The sequence below is a fragment of the Trametes versicolor genome (assembly GCF_000271585.1).
Source record: "Trametes versicolor FP-101664 SS1 unplaced genomic scaffold TRAVEscaffold_5, whole genome shotgun sequence".
NCBI lineage: Eukaryota > Fungi > Basidiomycota > Agaricomycetes > Polyporales > Polyporaceae > Trametes > Trametes versicolor.
This window is the reverse complement of record NW_007360325.1, coordinates 1,018,053-1,038,400: the sequence shown is the minus strand read 5'-3', so window position 1 is coordinate 1,038,400 and position 20,348 is coordinate 1,018,053. Positions and strand designations below refer to the sequence as shown.

Here is a 20,348-nt window from a genome sequence, read left to right as displayed (position 1 = left end):
CCGGAGAAGGTGCGCAGGGACACGTAGTCCGCTCTAATTCACTGCCAATCGCAACGGTAGATCTGTGGAACGACGCTCGCCGAGACCAGCTTGAGAGCCTTCTCAAGTCGGAAGGGTCCGTGGCGACACGGATGGAGGAAGGCTATATAAGCCTACTCACAGATGCGGATTAGCGCAACGCCCCATTCCCCTACTCGCCTCATCATCCACTGCTAAACTTCACCTTAAACTGACACATCTATCGGGGATGACCAGGAACAGCGTTGTTACCACCGGGTGTCTAGGCGGCGAGACCCTCGGGGCCATGGCCCCCAACCGCTTGGAAATTAGCGACTTCATCAAGAACGAGAAGATGTTCTCGCTATACATCCAGGCACTGCGTACGTTACGTGTAGCGTTGAGCGTACCAAGGCGTTTTGCTCTGGCTGACACGCTCATTTGATTTAGAGGTCATGATGGACACGCCGCAGGACGACCCAGAGTCGTTCTTCCAAATAGGCGCAATCCATGGGCTCCCATACGTTCCCTGGGATGGCGTCGGAGAAGCGTCGCAAGCGGAGGCGTCCGGCTACTGCACCCATGGCTCGGTACTCTTCCCTACGTGGCACCGGCCGTACGTGGTGTTATACGAGGTACGCTAGCGATGAACGAACACCTATTGACGCGATGCAGCTAACAATATCTACAGCAAATTCTACAGAAACACGCCATTCAGATTGCCAGGAAGTACGTATTTGAGGGATACTCCTGGCGGAAGGCCGCGGCAGACCTCCGGCAGCCGTATTGGGACTGGGCCACAAACGCGGTGCCACCGCCAGAGGTTATCAGCATGGAGCGCGTCACAATCATCACCTCGGACGGTCGGAGGGCCCGCGTGAAGAACCCCCTGCTCCGCTATCGCTTCGACCCTGTAGACCCGAGCTTCGCGGGCCCTTTCGCGAAATGGCCATCGACGGTCCGTCATCCGACAAGTGAGAAATCCGGGGCGAAGGACGATGTGGAGGCGCTGATATCGTAAGATCATCATCAAGACCTCTACATCGCGATGGCTAACGTCTTCGCATGTAGGATGCTGCAGGCGAACCAAGCCGACCTCACCTCGAAGGTGTATAACCTGCTTACACGCACGCACACATGGCCTTCCTTCAGTTGCAACGCTCCCGGGGACGGGGACAGCACGAGTAACAGTCTGGAAGCCATACATGACGCCATCCACAATTGTGTAGGCGGCCCCGGCCACATGGGCGATCCCGCATATGCTGGTAAGGCGTAGCATTTCATTCTCAATGAGCCAAACCCTGATGGCCCTTCACCAGGCTTCGACCCTATATTCATGTTACACCACGCTCAAGTCGATCGCCTGCTCTCGCTATGGGCTGCCCTTCACCCAAACATCGGGGTGAGCGAGGCCTCTGCGTCCGGTGGGACTTTCACCATCCCGTCGAATTCTGCGATCGATGAGAATACCGGTATGCTATCTTCCTATGAAGCCGTGGAATGTGCATACTGAAGCGGCATCTGTAGAACTCACGCCGTTCAGGAGCAGACGGAGCACGTTCTGGACATCCCGCGCAGCAGGCGGACCTTGCCCAACGCACTTGGGCTATTCGTATCCGGAGTTCAACAATCTGGGTTCAAAGGACGCGGTTGAAGTCGCCCAGCATGTCGCCGAGGTTATCAACGCGCTCTACGCACCTCAAAGGTTGCGACACTATCTCCTTCCCGGGGCGACCAAGCGACGTCACAGCGTAACCTGGGTCGATGAAGTCTCGCATTCCTTCCAGCAGACCCTCCGAATCTCCAAACTCCCTCACGATGCCTGGTCCATATTCGAGGTCCCCGCAGAGGACGACGAGCTCACCGCTGGCTATATCGTCCTGCTCCCTGATCCTTCTCGCATCCAGAGCTTGCCGTCCCATACGCTGTGGGAGTGGTCCGTCCGGATCCGCGTCAAGAAGTTTGAAGTCGGGCGCAGCTTCGCCATCCTCGTCTTCCTCGGTGACGTGCCGGAGGACCCTCAAGAATGGTACGCAGCGGCCACGTACGTCGGCGCGCACCACGCGTTCGTGAACAGCGCCCCGGCGCGGTGCGCGAACTGTCGTCGGCAGGGGGACGCTGTGACCGAGGGCTTCGTGCACCTCAACGACGCTATCGCGAAGCATGCTGCTCTGCAATCCCTAGAGCCGGAGAGCGTGAAGCCATACCTGCGGCGGGATCTGAGTTGGCGAGTTCGTAGGGTGAGTGATACCTCAATGCACATCGACTCTTATATTCGCAGATGACATCTAACACGCTCTAGGTCGATGGTCATGCGATAGCCCCGGAGAGCATAGGATCCTTGGAGCTCTTAGTCGTTGCACAACCTCTCTCTCATCCGGGTGATGGTCAGCGATTCTTCTCGCAGGGACGGCCGAGGTATTATCCGGAGATCACCACCTCGCATGTGAAGGGCTTCTACCCTGGACAGGTAGCATAGCAGGATGCCACTGGATACATATTTGGCCAGTATTTTCTGTACCGTCGTAGACGTAGAAGGCTCGTGTAATATTGCAGTGAGGATTATTGAAGAGCCTGAGAAGTTTGGAGGCTGTGCAAGCACTGTGAGGGATCGATGGCCACAGCGCGGCGTGTACTTGATCCCCTCGCTCTTCCACACTCCGATTTCGAGCTCTCCACTGTCCTGCGGCTCTACGTCGACCGTTCCATACGCAAAAATACCAACCCGGGGTGAGCAGTGTATTGTCGTTGGTCATATATTCCGTCCGTATGGCTCTGCGTATTCGGGTTGGGACCATTGAACTCATCGAGAATCTTGTATGCGCAGATATTCTACCGACATCATCCTTTGGATTACGTCAAAACACACACCCTTCATGCAGTCTTGCCGTTTGCCCATCGAGCTCTGGGAGGCCATCATGGATGTGCTTCCTGATTACCTGGGCGGTACCGACGGGCAACATGCACTGTACGCATGTGCTCTAACATGTCGCGCATGGCGCGTTCGGGCTCAGCATCTCCTCTGGAAATTTCCTCGTATTGTGAAAGAGCACAACCTTTCTCTTTTCACCGCGGCCATTCGTACCGCACCAATGGAGTTGCCCACCACCACACTCATGCTGAAGGGTCCTGACAATGCCGGCGCGGACCTCGACCTCAAGTCGGCCGGCGAGCTTTTCATACAACCTTTCCCCCATCTGCAACTCTTGCGGTGTACCGACATACGATTCGATGGCGGACCGCCTCTCCAAGCTCTCCGCATGCGTCTTCCATTTTTTGCCAATATCGCTGCCCTGTGGCTGCAGGGTTGTAGTTTTTATACGCCAAGGGTGTTCCTGGACGTGGTATGGGCCTGCCCGAACCTCTCATCGTTGCACGCGGATGGCTGTACTACATTCCTGCGCCGTCTCCCCGCAGGACCCGCGCATTTGACTACAACTTGCGAACATCTACGAGCATGCAGGAAACTCACGTACCTCAAACTGGATAGTCTCATCCTGAAAGTAAGCCAATACGTTTTCATTTGCACTCAGTCCGGGACTGCTCAGTGCGACCCACAATTCAAACAGACACGTCGCTCGAGCATTGAACATTCCGCACTCCGTGGAAGTGTATTCGGCCATGCTGTCACAGAGCTACAGATTTGCGTTGATGGTAAGTGGGATGCCTGCTGGCAGTGTGATAGAATATCAAGGAGAACCGTATGATTTACCCGTTTGCTGCTATAGACCCCAAGGTGCTCTGCAGCTTCCTAAGGGACTCCTTCCCGGCCCTGCGCTCAATCATCGTTTTCCCAAGCTCGATGAGATCATTCCCTTTCGGACTACCTTGGCTCCACGCAATCGCCGCAAGCCGAGCAGCATTACCCAGGTCTCTGAGGACAGTTATTGACCAGCGACACCACGAAGCGGCCGATCACCTATGCTGCCGGTGGATCATAGGCACGGGCGAAGAGGTAGTTGATTTCCCTCTACGGCTCCCGGAGTTATTGTCCGGCCTGGAGCAGCTCACGATTCGAATCGAACATTGCGACGACCCACCTGAGGCATGCGCCTCGTATATTCATTCCCTTTTACCCAGTATGCAGAAGGTCCTTCGTTTCGAGTATCGCTCACGCGTTTGGTTTGATTGGAAAGAATACACGCTACCCGTTACAACCTGCTTCAGCTGAATTCCCCACGCATACTCCCATTCGATGCTATACCTTCGTTTTTCGATCGTGATTTTTCGTTTACGTCTCCGCTCCCGATGACTTCAGGTACTTACGATATGTATATGCACACTCTGTCTTGCTGGCTCTGTGCGGCGCCCCATGCCATAGTCAAGCTAAGTGGTCAAAAACACTACAAGTAACAGTGTTAGCGACAACCTACGACAGCTCCTTCGCCGGGCTGTTGGGGCACTGCTCAGACGAGCTCGATCTCTACTGATGATATTACTCCATAGCCTTGCAACTCCACATCTCGGCCCTGCCTCTCCACCATCTCAGAGGGGAACTGGAAGAACCCAATCCTTCGATAGACCTCCCTCCCCGCGCTTTCCGCCCCCAAGCCTGAGCCGGCGGGAGCGACGACGAGACCTGCCATGTGTTGCCTGCGCTGGAGATCCTTGTCCACGACAATCGGGACAATTAACGTCCGCTGGATCCCTGCGTCGGCCTCGCAATCAATGTAGGCCTCTGCGACGTGCTCGGTGTTCCCATCGACTTCAACCGGGGCGGCCCCACTCTTGCCCGGGAGCGCCTGCTGTGGAAACTGTAGTAGCACGCGGTACTTGCCCGTATCGACCTCTTTGTGTAGTACTGTGCACGGCATCACCGCCGCACGGAGGACAAGAGACCCTCCAGTGACCTCTCCGAACAGGAGCGAGGCGTCTCGAAGCGCAACCTGGCACCGCACCACGTCCGCGACCTCGCTCTCGTACCGACCTGGGACATGCCGGAAGAGCTTCGCCGCCGTCAACACGACCCCGCCGTCGACGGAAGCCCACGACCAGGACGGTGCGCGATATTCCGTTGGGCGGGGAGCCTCTGTGCCTTCCCTCCTGTACCAGATGAGCTCGGTCAAGAGTGTGTCTCGCCAGAGGCCCGCGATGTACTCGGAGGGCAGGAGGCAGTGGAACTGCGCCGCGATCGCGCTGCACGCGACCAGCTTGTCGGTCGAAACGGTCACCTTGCGCTGGCTGTAGTCCTCGATGAGCTCCAGCCACGACTGGTGCGCGGTGAACCACTCCGTGTCGTACGGTGGCTCGCTTGCACTGGTAGGCTGCGGGTCCGGGAGGAACAGCGCGTTGGGTATGCGTCGCTCGCGGGCGAGGTCGTAGAAGGCGCCGCCGAGGTTCTTGATTTCCGTATGGCACCGGTACTGCAGCGTGTGCGAGGTGAAGATGAGCGCGCGGCGGGAGAGGAAGTATTCCTGCATGCACCAGCCGCGTTCCCCGATAGGCTCCCAGGCGTGACTGTGCTGCTTCACGTACTCCTGCCAGTAGCTGAAGGCTGGGGCAATGCGGATATGGCCTACGGCGTTGTCTGAGGAATGACCAGAACGCGGCGGACAGATGTATGGCACGGCAACGTCGGGCGGGAACGCCCCACCGGATAAGTTCTCCGTTGCAGGTGGCCGATCTTGGAGGAAGCCCTCACTAACCTTCCGCGCGCTCGCAGCGATGATTGTCAGGTGGGCGTGGAGGTATGTGAGGTGCATGTGTGCCAGCTCGTGTCGCTTGTCCTTGGCCGAGTCTTGAATGATGCAAAGGGTGTCGAGCCAAAGGTACTGGAAGCCCAGTGCGCGGGTGACACGGATCGCGTCAAGAAGGGTCTTGGGGAGACTAGAGGCGTCGATCCCGTTTGCGTAGGCGAATATGTTGGCTTTGGCGGTCTTATGAGGCTGGTCCTCGCCCCAGACGTAGCTGAGGGCGAGATACCTGCCGCGCTGACCACCTGTCTGCACGAGACACGGACGGTCGGGATTGGCGCAGTCGAGGAGGCGGGTAGGGAGGGGAGAGTCCAGAGAGCCGGAGAGTTTGATGCAATGCTCGTGGCTACCTGCGCACTTGTCAAGACACTCTTTCGCGAGCGCCAGAGTGCGAGGAGACCCAACGTCCAGGATAGGGCTTCTCACGACGATGGACGCAGCTGCTGGGTCATCTAGAAGTAAGGAATATATTGATTTCAGCAAGCCACGAGGACGGTGTCATTGTTGGTACCTACCTGCGGCAGTATGAACATATCCTGCAAATGCTTCTTGCCCATTCACGAGAACCCATAGTTCTTGAGTATCGTCTGGGCTGTAAGTCCTGTGAAGGGATGCTGTTACGCGCGTCCCCAGTCTGATCTCGACCGTCTTCGACTGTTTGCAACTTTCTGGTATGATCGTGACCAGGAACTGGCACCACACACAGCCTGTGGTGGCGCGGGCTTTCAGTGCTTCCAGCGTGGTCGAATACGTATACCCTCCTTTACGCTCTGGTGTAAGTTCCAAGTACTGCCGTTCCTCGAGGTGTTCAGAGAAGAGCCCAAATTGCGCCGCTATGGGACCCTTCCAGCAGAGCTTGCAGACCGAAGAAGGTTCAGGAGGTAGGGTGTGGGCATCTGAGTGGCAGAAGGGAAAAGAGACTTGAGAACAGACGGAGCCCATCGCGGAGAACAAGATGGCGAAGATTACGTTGGTCGCCTGAGCTGGAGGAGTTCAGCATAGGTGCACGATGTATATGGCACATTTCAGAGACCGTCGCGATTCAAGGGCTGCGTTCTGGGGGAGGAGCGCCGATGCACCGTGTAGCGGTCGAGGGGCCCTCGCGGCATACACGCCAGCTAGTGCGACATCAGCACGAGGGGGGTTCGGGTTCCTGCACCAACTTGACAGATCCGCTTGACATATGCATGTAATAGTAATGTAGCAACGATCCCTCAATATTGGAGGTTCGAGCGGGCTGTTCTCTATATGGTTTTCAGCCGACGGCCGCGTGCAAATTTCGTGCGTCTCACCACTGGCATGGGCTCGCAAGTCGCAATCCGGCGATGTACAAGCGAACATACGACAGATACCTGTGAACGTCAACCTGAGTGTCAGAAAACTAGGGGCTCCATGCTCTTGCCGCGATGGTGGACCTGAGTTGAGGTTGAAGGTGTAGAAACACGCGCGCCCACCTGACCGTACACATGGTGCCAATGTCAAGCGCCGTCCGCGCGCGCGTCAGGCAGACGATGCCATGGCTTTGCATCTCTTTGCATCCTAACACCCTACCGAGTCCCCTGTAGCGTGTCACTAGTGTCTGGAGTGTGGTGGGTCAGTCCATCATCTCCCTCCAGGCACATATGACTGGGAACAGACTCGGAGCTGCCGGCGCCCGGCATGGCGATCGTCGACTGTGGTCTACGCCTTTCGTCCGCATTCGATACCGGCTCTTCTCTACCTCGGACCTCCTTCTCCTCGCAACACGATGGCTGTCAACTCAACGCCCACTGAACTGTCGCCTCAGACTGTCCCTCTCGGCACAGGTCTCCCTACGCGGGAGGAGATGCTTGTGTACTACCCGGCCAAGTTCACCTGGACACAGCTGAAGACCTTTGTCAACTCCGGGTAGGTAGCTTTATTCGGAGGAAGAGCATGATGACAGAGATCTGAACGTATCTGCCCTGACAGCGACCTTGGACTGTTGAAGCGGGACAGGACGCTTCAGAAGCGGTACGAGGGGTGGTCGCAGGGGATCAAGGAGAAGTATGGGTCCATCGGTGCGTGTATGTCTCATATCCGCACATCGACCTGTTGTCATTGACCGCGTCTCGCGCGCGCGTGCCAGTGAATTACCTGCTGAACTACCGCTTGCAGTGGGGCCAGCCAGACACGCTCTCCGTGCTCCGATCGTCCCTCGATGAGCGACCCGCCCAGAAAGCCACAAACGGGACCACCCCATCTCTAGACCCCAAAGCCCCCGGGAAGCTCCCCCCGCTCCCTGCCAACGCCCCACGCTACTTTCGGGCGGACATACCCCCCGAGCTGCTCAGCATTGCAATGAACGACTGGCCCTACTCCGGTACGCACCCCACCCAACACCCCATATCCACGTCCCCCTACTGATCGAACCATGAACGCACAGTCCCCCCAGACGTAGAGCACAGCCTCATCTGGTCGCGCGTGCCCATCCTCCCGCCAGACCTGCCCGCGCCCTCCGCGTCGCCGATCTCCGCGCGCCTGCACCAGGACGGGCTGTGGGGCTTCACGGGCACGGACTCGCCCCCGCCCTCCCCGAGCACGCTCCCCGCGTGCCTGCCCGCGCTCGCGGACTGGGGCGTCACGATGGACAAGCTCGTGCGCTCGCCGCGCGGGACGGAGGAGGAGGAGCGCGCGGTGAAGAGGTACGGGGAGGAGATCGAGACGTTTGTGAAGCGCCGTTGGAACGAGCGCGAGTGGGAGACTGCGTGGTTCGTGAACCCGCCGGTGAGTGGTGCGATTCGTGCGCGTGTGGGGGATGCTCATTTGTGTTGCAGCGGCTGCAAAGCGTCCCGGACTTGACGCACATTCACGTCTTTGCGCGGCGCAAGAGCCCTGAGCAAATCGCTAAAGCTGATATCGACGCTCAGCACGAGTGATATGCACATGCAGGTAGATGAGAAGACTGTTGGACATTGAACTGCTAGATGTACCTATCAATTTCAACGGACTGACTTGGATTAGATGTGCAGGGTTGCGTAGATGACTGGATGGTATTGGTATACATGTTGTAGATGTGAACAAATACAAGTCTGCCAGTAATCCCAGACTGTACGTGCAGCGACAAACAATGGTCGTAAGATGGTAAGATACAAAACGCGCGGACTTCCCTATGACTTCTCTATACACAACAAAAGAATCGTGCACCACCGCTCAGTGGATGGAGACCTTCCCCAGCAGGTCCGCGAGCGCGTCGGTGGCTCTGTCTGTGGCAGACTCGGGTCCTGATTCTGAGGCTGCAGGGACCACAGTGCCGGCGGGTTGTACTGCAGGGGTAGCTTCTTGCGCAGGAGCCTTCTCCTTTTCCTCCTCTTCCGCGGCTTCCTCCTCCTCGTCCTCTTCTTCGTCATCATCGTTCAGGACGAGCTTGCCACCCTGCTGCTTGAGAGCAGTCAACAGTGCAATGACGCCCTCATCTTCTTCGTCGACCTCGTTCCATTGCGCCTCCACTCTGCGCAGCTTCGGGAGCTTGCCGACGACGCCCGCGAGCAGAGAGAACGCCTCGGTCTCGAGGTTGTCGTTCTGGAGCTGGAGGATCTCCAGCTTGCCGTGCAGGCCTTTTGCGAGCGCCTCCACAACGGGGGACACCTCGCCCTCCTCTCCAAGGACGCAATCGGATAGGTTCAACTGCCTGAGCAGCGGCCACGAACCGCGGTTGAGCTCCGCCGCCATCGTCTTCGCGCCCTCTGCGGCAAACGTGTTGTCCTGCAGATCGAGGTAGTCTAGGCTCTCGTTCGCCGCGAGCCCGTGAACCAATGCGGTGATTCCGTCCATGCGGATGCCATTTTGCGGCATGCGCACCTCACGGAGCGTCCCATGCGCGCGCAGCGCCGCCGCCCACGCGGTGGCGGAACCGTCCTCGAGCCGATTGCGGCCGCAAATGACGGTTTGGAGGTTCGAGCGCGTGTCCTTGGGGAGCGAGCTCGCGAGCGTGTGTAGCGCGTCGGCGATGACGGTACCGCCGGCGGGACCGAGGCCGTTGTTGTTGAGCTTGAGGACGCGGAGGGAGCGCGCAGAGGACAGGAAGGGGACGAGCGGGTCGACGGAGCGCCCGCCGAACGCGTTGTCGCTCAGGTCGATCTCGACGAGCGTCGGCTTGTCGATCAGCGCGTCGCAGATGGCGGAGAGCGCGGGCGGGATCTCCGAGATCAGGCGGCCGGTGAAGATGTCGGCGAAGTTCGCGACCTGGCGTGGGCGCGGGCGCGTCTGTCAGATTGGGTTGCGGGGTGAGACGGAGATGGGGACGGCGCACCCTGAGACGAGTCGTCTTCGCGAGGAAGTCCGCGAGGGCCAGTGCGGCCTCGACACCGATGGTGTTCCCTCCGAGATGGATCTCCTCGATCACTGTCGGGTCGACCCCGGCGAGGTGCGTCTCGATGTCGGCGCGAGAATTCAGCTTGAGGCCCTGGCCGAGCAGAGAGAAGACGGAAGACATGGTATATGGAGGATGTGCGTGAACGGAGACGGTGGTGGTTGCGGAGAGAGTTGCGCAGAACTTTTGGACGCGTCGCGATTATTCCGGCGCATCCAATCAAATCAGCGATCACGTGGCTGGACGCCGCACAGCCACAAAGCACTTTAGCAGTCGACCCTAACCCGAGCTCCTCTTTGCTTATGCCGCGGCGTCGCTGACTGATGTCATAGTCATCCTGAAGCGTCCACGCTGGACCGTTCCAACGCGGCGAACAGCTCAGTGTTAACTATCATCAGCTCTAAGCAAGGAATGCCGCGCAAATTTGTTGCAGAGGACGAGCGTACTCCAGGAAACACGCATGTGCTCCTCATCACCACCGGGAGCGTCGCCTCAATCAAGGCGCCTCTCATCGTTGCTGAGTTGCTAGCGGTGAGTCGAGAGCCTTGTAACACCTGCAGCTCTTGCCTTTACTGACGACTGCTACACAGCATGAAAACGTGAAAGTTGAAGTGGTCGCCACCGAAGCGTCTCTTTCCTTCTATAGCCCAGAAGCGATTGAAAAGACCGGTGTCCGAGTATGGCGGAACAAGGATGAATGGGGAGCATATGTAGGTTGCCATTCTAACTGACGCTTACAGCATTAACTCACGCACGAATAGGGTGAATACACCATAGGTGACCCAATACTGCACATAGAGCTACGCCGGTGGGCAGACATCGTCCTCATTGCCCCCTGTTCGGCGAACACAATATCCAAAATTGCGAATGGCCTCTGCGATAACCTTGCGGTTAGTCAATCCAGTTGTCACTGCTGTATACTCTGACGCGTTCTCGTATGCAGACGTCCCTCCTACGGGCCCTCGCCCCAACCACGCCGACATACGTGTTCCCCGCCATGAACACGCTCATGTACGAGCACCCCTTAACAGAGCGGCATCTGCAAACCATAAAAGACATTATCGGGTACTCCGTCGTCGGCCCTATCGGCAAGAAGCTCGCTTGCGGCGACGTCGGTAAGCCGCCCCAAGCCGGTCTTCCATGCCATACGCTGACGGCACTCTGCAGGGCTCGGGGCAATGACAGAATGGCGGGACATCGTGCAGATTGTCGTCGATAAGTTCGGCCTGGTGAAGAAGACCGCGACGGTCCTGTAATCGTCTCATCTCCGTGCGCGCGTGCGATGCTATATCCGTATGGCTACATTACTCTACTGAACTTTGTCCGGGTCTTTAAACTTACACCGACACCACTGTATCTACGTGTACACCGGTCACCGGTGTATCATGCCTTCACGAGGATCCACCTACTCTCCATTCCCTCGCCCTCCTTTCTCCTGGCTTCCCCTTTGGTGGAGCGCTCCTCAAGCCATGTGGTCACGACATCATGGGTAATGTTGTCCCCGTGCAGGTTCTCCCCACCGGCGCTGGTCGAGCGCAACACCAATGACCGCGCGAGCCACGCAGCGGTCGTCTCACCCACTGCCGCCCCTGTCGGCGTTGTACGCAGATGCACCTCCCGGTATGCCGTGCGCAGAACGTTCCACGCCGGCTCCCGCGCTTTCTCGAGCAAAGATTCAACCAGCACTTGAATCGCCTCCTTCGCCAGGTTTCGCCGATCGCCATTTGCAGCGGTGGCATTCACATCCACGAACCGGCCGAAGGTAGCATGCTCCGTAAGCATGCCCAGCCGCGCATAGTCCCGTCTCCGTAAGCAGCGCGCGAGCGCGGTGAGCCACTCGTACGGGCTCGAGTCAGACGAAAAGCGCCGATGGCGGTCAGCAGGCTGCGATGCCGGCTCGGTCTGCGGCGATGAGGAGGGCGTGCCAGGGCCAGAACTTGACGCTGTCGCCAGGGGCGCCCGGAGAAGCTGCTGCAGCGTAGGGTGCAATTGGCGGAGTTGCGTGTGGAAGGAGAGTTGGGAGGGGTATGTCGAGACGAGGTGGTGTAGTAAAAAGATCAACGTCGATGCGAGCGCCGTCGGAGGTGGTGACTCCGGCACGGGTTGTTGTGTGCCGGCGTCATGCTCCGGCGTGTGCAATGTTGAGGTGGGAGGGCGTGCTTGGGCTGGGACCACATAGAATGCCGGGAAGAGATGGGAGAGGGTGGATGTCGTCTGCGCCGGTGATTTAAACAGCACCGAGAGATGCAGCGATGTCTCGTAGACTGCGATCGGCCTCATCTCAGCACCTCGTTCGGCGTACGGAACCCGTTGTGGACGAACCTTCGAGTGCAAACGCATCTCGGCGCTGCGTAGACATGAGCCCTTCGCGCAATTTCCCTGTCCATCAAAAGTATCAGCATCTCCTGCATCTGCTGCGCCATCGACCGCGTTTGATACCGCGATCGCGAAGAGGGCGAACGCACGGAGCAAGATCAGCAAGTTTCCCTCCGTCTCCTTCCTGTGCGACGCCGCCTTCTCCAGGTCCGCGTCACCCGACCCGCCGCCAGGCACCGCTCCCAGCGCATACTTCGCCCAATAGTCGTCGACCTACAATAACAATAGCACGCCCGCGGCACTCGTCAGCCTTCGGGCTCGGAGGCGGCAGAACGGGCGAGGCGCAGATCGCCAACGTCGCCGCCGTGCTAACGCCCACTTGCCTTCGTTTGGATAAATGCCCGGTACTCCTCCTGGACCTTCGGATCGCGAAGCCTGCAGGGCTAGGCCATGTCACCATCCGTCCGTGCCGAGCTGCTCAGGCTGCAGCAGCGGCGCGCACTCGCATCCCATGGCAGGGAGCCGACCGGGCACTGCGCCGTGCCGGGTGCCGTAACACGCCTCCGCCGCCACAACGCCGTCGCCTTTGCGTCCACGCAAACACGACACAAGTACGCGCGCTAGCCGCCGCTGTCCGTATGCGAAACCCAGGGACTTACGCGTCTCCGTCCTTGTCGAGGCCGCTGCTGCGGCTGACCGACGGGATGAGCTCCATGTGCCGCTTCCCAGGCTCATATGTCCTGTGTTGTGCCGGGGGAGCGCGAGCTTGGGCGGGCGGCGGCGGGCCACCGCCTCGCCCGCGGCCACCCCTTCTCGGAAACCCTCTATTGCCGCGGGGGTTTGACATCGTGTGCTGCGTTTTCGCTTCTGTGGTCTATCTGCCATTCCATCCTTTGAGCCTGTGTGGTCCGCCGAAAATTACACGCGGGACTATACCTTGAACGCTGAGTCTATTGCCTTCGCGAAGGAAATAGTTACAAAGCAAGAGCAGTTTAGGGCGGACGCCAAACCGTGCTAGAAGCGTACTTACGCGCGCTTAATAATGGCTAAGTGGGCGCTTGTCTGAACGTAAGATGCATTCGTACCGTCACGATCTAGAGCGGCCGTAATGTGGAGAGGTATGTTCTACACTCATTACGTTGTGTACAATTGTTGAAAACCTAGAAGACATCACTATTCACAGCGTGACATAAACGAGAAAACTCAAAGTGCACCGGGAGATCCTCTCCGCATGCCCGTCGGAAAGTTGGCTTTCTTAGCTACCCCCAATCTCACCTCACAAGCACTGGTCGCCCCCACAAGCCAAACGCTGCCATCTCGGGTGATTGCTACCGAAGCCTAGCCAGGATGAGCTCCAGACGACCTTGTATGAATGGCCCATGCGCGGCCCCGGCATCTCGACAACGCCGTGACGACTAGGCTACCACGGTCCCGAACGCGGACTCGCCGGCCCCTGAGCACAGACCATCGCGCATCAGCCAGTGCGTAAAGTTTCAATCTTCACGCATTCAATCTCACATCTCCGGCGTATCTAGACCCTGTCGCGCGCATAATTGCCTGTGCAGCGCAGGACGCCGGCCGGCGATACATGCATCCAGATTTTCCGCGCGCTTCCGGGCCCTTGCGACGCTGTCTAGCGTGTGCTATACCCGCGTCTGCATACGCCGAGGAAAGGCCTGCAGCGCTGGTGTATGTCATCGCAAGGAACCTGCCAGTGTCGCGTTCAGTGCCTATGCCTCGCACGGCAGCGGCGGACATTTGTCGGACAGGCGCCGTCTGTTTCCGCGTCTTCGTCTGGCATGCCTGAGCGACTGCACACATCCAGCGACACCTGCAATGGAAGCTGCACCTTTCTTCGTTCCAGCGTATCTCGTCGCCCGTGCGTGCACAAGGCAAGCCCGCACTGCAAACCCGCACCCTCTCTCGCCCGCCATGCGCGCCCGGCGTCCATATTCACGAGGTGTGTCACAAGAGCCCTCCGAGCTTCCTGCCCCTCAAATTCGCGTAAGCGTGCGGCTGGAGCTCCGAGGACCCGCCCGCGCAGGCCTTATCCGCGCGATCTAGGTTAGAGCTCCTCCGCCCCGCGAACGCACCCTCCTTCTGATTGCTGACGTCGCCACCAGCTGGCCCTGCCCCGCATCCAGCCATTCTCACCTCCCATCTGCCCTTCTAGGCGAAGCGCGCGCCCAGGGATCGGGACACGGTGCCGCCGCACCCCGCGCAGCCTGCAGGCCTATTATCGGCTACGGCATCGCCAGGCACCGCGATCCAGGAAGAAGCCCGCGCTGCTCAGTCACGGTGCCCTCCGCTCGCACTCTCCCACATCGCTCGCAGGCAGAGGTCGTAAAGTTGCGCTGATTCGGAAGAAGCACTAGCAGCCAGCTGGCACTGGCAGCACCACTGGGGGGCTAAGAATACCGCGGGCCCGCCGCTGCGTGCCGTACTGCCCATACAGTTTGCACGCCTGCATGTGCCCGCTGTATCTGTATCGCGAGCCCCCCCTCCGGGGCTCGCGATGTCAGCGGGGCGACAGCCCTGTCTCCGGGCTCCACGAGACGCGCGATTCGCATTCGTGTTCCTGGCTCTCTAGATGAGCTCACCCAGCGAGCGCACCGCACTCCCGTCTCCCGGGCGCCCGTCGCTGGAGAACGAACGCAACGAACCCGCGGTGACTTCCGCCCAATCTCGCGCCGTGCCCGAGATAGCGGGCCTCGGATAGGAGGGCCTAGGGGGTGGGCAAACCGAGAAGGAACACACCCATCGCCATCGCACGCACAGCGGCAGAGGGCGCCTCGGCCGGGGACTCGAGGGGAGAAGGACGACTGACGTCAGGCCGGCGAACCGACCCACCCATCACAGGGCTGGACGTGCGGGAGCAGGCTCGAGTCGCGCTGGACCGCGGACTGCACGCGCGTGTCCGTATGACCGCGTCCGTCGATGGCGTCCAGGAATACCCCCACCCCGCGGCCGCTCTCCGGCCGGGCTGACGGAGGTTCAGGAAGGGGCACGGCAGGGTGGGAACGCGGCATTCAGTTTGCTGACGAACGCGAGTGCCCTGCGCAGTGCGCCGAAACCACTGCGCGGGGCTGCGAGGTTGCCAAACGCGCGCCATCACCCGGGCTAGAGCGTAGTGGGTGGCACTGGTAGGGTAGGTAATTACGGTGTCTCGGATTTATGCGCGTGGCAAGGGTGCGCGGTGATTGGAGTCGCTGGATCCGCGCGCAGTGCGAACAAGCAAGCACTCCGCCGCGGGCAGCAGCTGCACACTCGGCGGGGCGGACGACGAGGATGTGTGTGCAGCTGCCACAACGGAGGGGTCCGATCAGGTACCAGGGGCGGTGCGTCTCGACGATCAAAGTTGACAGCGACGGCGAACAAGCTACAGGCTGCAGTTGCAGCTCCTGCGTGCGCACCCCGCAAATTGCTCGCGACGGCCGGGGCAGAAGCAACCGCGGTGCCGTATCGAGCAGTCGCCCGAGCGCAGGCGCCGTGTTGGCAGCGGGCACGGAGGGCGTTCGGCAGATGCGCGGACCCCCTGCGTCTGCTTCGCCCGGGACGGCGCGCGGAGCCTGAATCGCGGCGAGGGCTGGAGGGGGTGAGAGGCCATCGGGGGCACCGGGGGGCTCCCAGGTGCCCAGGGAGGACGGGGTGGCCCATGGGCGTGGGCGGGGACGGGGGACGGGACGGGGGAGCGGGAGCAGAAAACGAATAATGGGTGTGGAAAGTGCGAGTGCCACGGCCGGGCTTCCTGATAGCTCGCAATAGAGTCAGCTCGCCCGCGCCGTCGCGCCATATACTTAAGGCCCCGTCCCTTCCCTCCCCTGCCTCGAGCCTCGTCTGCTGCCCGCCCGCCCAACCCGCCCCTCGCACGCCGCTCCCCGCGCCCGTCCCGCTCCTCCGACCAGCTCCAATCTCCAGCCATGCAGACCTCCTTCCGCTACATCCTCTCCCTCGCCGTCATGCTCGCGGCCGCGCTCACCGTCGCGCAGGCATCCCCAGTGCCCGTGAGTACCCCGCGCGCTATTGTTTTGCTTGCCCCGCAGACGCTGACCACACACTCCCTCCCTCGCGCCCGCACCCTCCAGGAGCCCGTCGAGCGTCGCGACCCGTACATCACCGTCGCCGACTGGTGATCGGCTCGCCCGATCCCGTCTGCAGATTCGTCAGGACTATCTTCTTGAGGTGCGTTCACTACTACATGGTACTGGGTGGCAGCAGCTCACGCGCGCTGCTCCACCACAGCACATTGAAATGCACCCATCATCCCGCCGTTAGGGCCGGGCTCTGCCTCCACTCCTTGAACTCTCCGCACACCCCGCCGCGTCGGACTCTCCGCCGCGCGGCGCGCCCGCCCCGGTCCCGCCCCGTGCCCGCCTCCGCCTCGACGCCTCATTTGTACATACAGTCAGCATATTCTTCCCCCGCCCCGCGCGCCCTGCCGCCGGGCCCCTAGGATACTTGCACACGGCAGCACGCGCCCCATCGCTCGTTGTACTACCTTCCGCATGTTCTTGTTGTTGTTTTGTTATCATCGCGATGCGCCCCGCCCCGCCGTCGATTGGGTACGCGTTCCGTGTCTTCGTATTGTCATGTGCATATGCATTGGCCAGCGCTGGTAGGATAATGAGCACCGTACTTAATCGTATCGGACATCTCGCTCTCCCCGCGTCTCTGCGTCTCTGGCTATCCCGCTATGGCTAGTCCGCCGCCGCGAGTCTCGAGTCCCAATGGGTGCGGCGATCTGATACGGGCGCTGCGTTCCCACCGCGGACGGGAACGGCAGGGGCGCGCGGGTTCGCTGCATCACGAACATGTCGTCGGATGATGCAAGAACAGAAGCGTCTCCCCAGAAACGCGCGCCCATTCAGTGCGGCACATGTCCACGCGCACGCGCCCCCCGCGCGGATTTTCCTCGTCAGTGGGAGTGGGCGAGATGCTTGATCACAGCTGATCGCGCGCGATCGATGGCTGCTGCAGCAGTAGTGAGCACTGGTAAGAGTGAGTGGGAGCAGCACGCACGGATGGGGCGTGCGGCGAGGTATGAGATCATCAGCGTCGCAGGATACGCGGTGCGGGACGGGCGACGGTGGGAGGACAGCACAGATGACGGATGACGAGATCGCCACGGACGGATGCGCGCCACGAAGCCGCGCGCGCTCGAGTGTCCCCTCGAGCTCGCAATGCACCTCCTCCGTAAGAGGCGTTCGCGGCTCGCACGCCCCATGACACTGACAGCCACGCGCGGCCCATCGGAACGCTGTCAGCGGGGCGTCCGCCGCCACATGTTTCGGCGACGTCGATGGTCGACGCGGGCAATGTCCACCTGCTGGCCTGCCTGCTCGCTCGCTCGGAGGAAGAAGCGCGACGCTTCGCGTTTATCTGTCGAGATTTCGCGCGCGCGGAATGAAAGCATGCGGTAGCGAGCAGCGAGTGCAGGTGCTAGGCCTGGGGATAGCGCGAGCGGTACCCACAGGGCACGAGTCCGCGGTGTGGGGCCGTCGAGGGCTGCGCCCGGGCCCTCGTCCGTGGGACGAGCCCGGGCTCCAACGCTGGGGAGGCGCATCGTACGCGGGGCGTGCGCGTCGAGAGCGGATAGGCTTTCGGCTGCGCTATGTCAGTGTGGGAACGCCTGCACGTCCACACCTGTCTCGATAATTCGCATCCTCACCAGCTCTTCTCCGTCGGACGTCAAGATATCGGGCGTGCGGGACATCTGGCAGGGGCAGCCACCATCCCGAAATCTGCGGCCACAGCAGAACCCGATACAGACGATGCATATCTCCCTGGCAGCATGTGTTGCTCAGGCTCAGTGGCGAAGCATCTCCCGCCGCGTGATGATCCAGCTCGGCCCTGGCAGGTGTGCATGCAACGTTCGTGCGCACTACGCGCACCGGCTTTATTTAGACGGGCTGCACGCAGGGCGGCGCGGGCCCGTCAGCAAGCCTCTGATGCCAGCTGTGCCAGCCCGCTCGGCAGAAGCACGGAGCCTCGCCGCCCGCCGCACAACGCACAACCACAACGCAGCTATAGTGAACCTTGCAAATCGGGGGCACCAGGCGCAGGAGTCCGCGGCGCGGGCGCGCGGGCGAGCAGCGAAGTTTTCCGAGAGTCGAACCTACGCTGTCACCGTGATCCGCGTGATGCAGGACGCAGCAGGGATAATGTCCGTGCTGGGCACCGATTCCGATATCAGGGAACGCGGGGGCGCATTAATGGCGTGTGCGTGTGCACACGCCCGTGCTGTGCTGCATTGACGAGATGACACTGGGACGCTGTCCCCGGGCGGACGGTGGGGTGGGAGAAGCCGTCAATCAGACAAACTGACGAGGAAGACAGCGAGGACGCCTGAGAACGCGGCGCAGCGCGTGGATGTGCTCGACCTGCACGATACATGACGTGCAATTGCCCGGGACGTATAGCGGGGCGGACGAGGGAGGACGCGTCCATATATGTCGCTTCATAAAAGCTGGGCATGGTGCGCAGCACGCGAGCCCTGGGAGCCTGAGCTCTGCTCGCAAGCGGATAGCACTGCGCAGCGCGTCCTAGCTATGTATGGTGTACAGGACGGAATTGTTCTGGTAGCCGGAGATGGTTGTGAGAGCGCCAAGGGCGCGGAGGAGGACATCTGGGTAACATCTAGGAGAAGGTGGATGGGGGGCGTACTGTTTCTCTGACCGTCGCGGCTGCGCATGTGCCACGATCCCGACACAGGCAGTCTGCGTCCGGGGATGCGGCCATGCCGGGCTTGGGGGTTGCCCTAAGCCTAAGTATACGGCGCTAGGGTTCTGTGAGAAAGTCCCGGGACACTTTCTCACAAATGTTATTAACATTTGGCCCTCGTGGGCCCTCGGACGACTTTTTAACAGGTGTTATTAGCATGTTATTCACATTCTATGACAAAGTGTTTATAACACGTGAATAAAGCCTTAATCACAATGTGAGTAAAGGTCTGGGTGTTTTTAACATGAAGAGCAAGGTGCCCGTCGTCGTTCCCGATCCTCGAGGGTCAGAGCGGCGTGCGCATATGCATGCGCACGCCGTTCTGACTCAAAGCATTTCTCTTCTGTGCGGATTTCGAGCCTACGACGCAGTCGATATCGAGAAAAAGCTGTCCGAGGGTCTAACAGCCCCCCGATGGTGTGCGCATTAATCACACTTTTACACACACCAAAATCACCCCCTCCCGAACACCATGTTGATAACACGACTTTCTCACAGTGTAACTTAGTCGGGCTTTACTCACAGAACCCTAGTATACGCAGATACGCAGACTGTGCGATGGCGGATGCTTCGAAGATGGCGACCGCGTGGATTTGGCGTCGTCCTTGTACTGTTAACGTTCGCGTTACGGCGTCGACGGGTGCTTCGGCGCCGGCATGTCTCCAGGGTGGATGTCCGGACGTGGTTGCAAGGCACGCAGGGGAGGACCTGTGCAGGAGAACGTTCGATCAGCATGTACTTACGGCGTTGCTTCATGAATTGCTGGAGTAGGCGTTTACAACACCTCACGAGGTGGAAGGAAGTTCGAGGGACACATCACAGGCGCCCATCTCTTCCGGCGAGCATACAGGCGCCTAGCGCTGGCAACGTTCTTGCTTTCTACCGTCATCTTCTGTTTCGTTCACACTTCTGCCAAGCCCTGCACAGTTCTTGATCATCGTATACGTATACAGTGCTGTTCTGACATCTCTCGACGTCCGATATCCTGCTAAAGATGCATGCTGACATCTGAGGCAGCGCCGCACCCTCAGAACATCAATATCTGTGCATCCCTACCGTCTTCCCTATGAGTGGCCGAGCGCCCGGCCAGGAATGAACACAGTCACCAGGGCCAGCGTGTGGTGGCCGGCGTTCTTCCATGACTGCTCAAACCATCCGCAGAGTTGAACCAACTTACTTACATTCGAGCACCGGTCCGCGACTTCCTCCGGGTTGGCGCGGACCAAGGGCAGGTCGACGCTGCAACACCTCTCACAGCGCTGACCTATTATTGCTCGATATAGCGATTCACG

The 20,348-nt window shown here is 60.0% G+C and overlaps 7 protein-coding genes across 7 annotated transcripts; 4 read left to right on the top strand and 3 right to left on the bottom strand.

The window, feature by feature from the left end:
• Window positions 1-247: 247 nt before the first annotated feature.
• On the top strand, window positions 248-2,476 carry TRAVEDRAFT_19801 (tyrosinase; the record flags this gene model as incomplete). Its single annotated transcript, XM_008038969.1, has 7 exons — window positions 248-380; window positions 448-632; window positions 701-1,014; window positions 1,069-1,262; window positions 1,317-1,469; window positions 1,525-2,237; window positions 2,300-2,476. The coding sequence occupies 7 exons, from the start codon at window positions 248-250 to the stop codon at window positions 2,474-2,476; spliced, it is 1,869 nt and encodes a 622-aa protein (XP_008037160.1).
• Window positions 2,477-4,403: 1,927 nt separating this feature from the next.
• On the bottom strand, window positions 4,404-6,632 carry TRAVEDRAFT_46664 (HET-domain-containing protein; the record flags this gene model as incomplete). Its single annotated transcript, XM_008039191.1, has 2 exons — window positions 4,404-6,142; window positions 6,206-6,632. The coding sequence occupies 2 exons, from the start codon at window positions 6,630-6,632 to the stop codon at window positions 4,404-4,406; spliced, it is 2,166 nt and encodes a 721-aa protein (XP_008037382.1).
• An 805-nt stretch (window positions 6,633-7,437) lies between these two features.
• Window positions 7,438-8,587, top strand: TRAVEDRAFT_46663 (uncharacterized protein; the record flags this gene model as incomplete). The annotated part of the gene is made up of 5 exons (XM_008039190.1): window positions 7,438-7,577; window positions 7,641-7,729; window positions 7,798-8,031; window positions 8,095-8,435; window positions 8,486-8,587. The coding sequence occupies 5 exons, from the start codon at window positions 7,438-7,440 to the stop codon at window positions 8,585-8,587; spliced, it is 906 nt and encodes a 301-aa protein (XP_008037381.1).
• Window positions 8,588-8,861: 274 nt separating this feature from the next.
• TRAVEDRAFT_36780 (RNI-like protein) lies at window positions 8,862-10,143 on the bottom strand (the record flags this gene model as incomplete). The annotated part of the gene is made up of 2 exons (XM_008039092.1): window positions 8,862-9,893; window positions 9,961-10,143. 2 exons carry the CDS (start codon window positions 10,141-10,143, stop codon window positions 8,862-8,864), a joined length of 1,215 nt encoding a protein of 404 aa, XP_008037283.1.
• A 191-nt stretch (window positions 10,144-10,334) lies between these two features.
• TRAVEDRAFT_166695 (flavo protein) lies at window positions 10,335-11,424 on the top strand. The gene is made up of 5 exons (XM_008039547.1): window positions 10,335-10,551; window positions 10,611-10,730; window positions 10,782-10,910; window positions 10,964-11,135; window positions 11,188-11,424. The coding sequence occupies exons 1-5, from the start codon at window positions 10,432-10,434 to the stop codon at window positions 11,274-11,276; spliced, it is 630 nt and encodes a 209-aa protein (XP_008037738.1). The 5' UTR covers window positions 10,335-10,431; the 3' UTR covers window positions 11,277-11,424.
• On the bottom strand, window positions 11,404-13,183 carry TRAVEDRAFT_166690 (uncharacterized protein; the record flags this gene model as incomplete). The annotated part of the gene is made up of 6 exons (XM_008039546.1): window positions 11,404-11,866; window positions 11,963-12,284; window positions 12,343-12,399; window positions 12,486-12,575; window positions 12,710-12,771; window positions 12,996-13,183. 6 exons carry the CDS (start codon window positions 13,181-13,183, stop codon window positions 11,404-11,406), a joined length of 1,182 nt encoding a protein of 393 aa, XP_008037737.1.
• A 3,017-nt stretch (window positions 13,184-16,200) lies between these two features.
• TRAVEDRAFT_71452 (uncharacterized protein) lies at window positions 16,201-17,271 on the top strand (the record flags this gene model as incomplete). Its single annotated transcript, XM_008039545.1, has 3 exons — window positions 16,201-16,340; window positions 16,422-16,518; window positions 16,579-17,271. Coding segments are annotated over 3 exons (448 nt in total), but the record flags the coding sequence as incomplete, so codon positions are not given.
• Window positions 17,272-20,348: the final 3,077 nt, after the last annotated feature.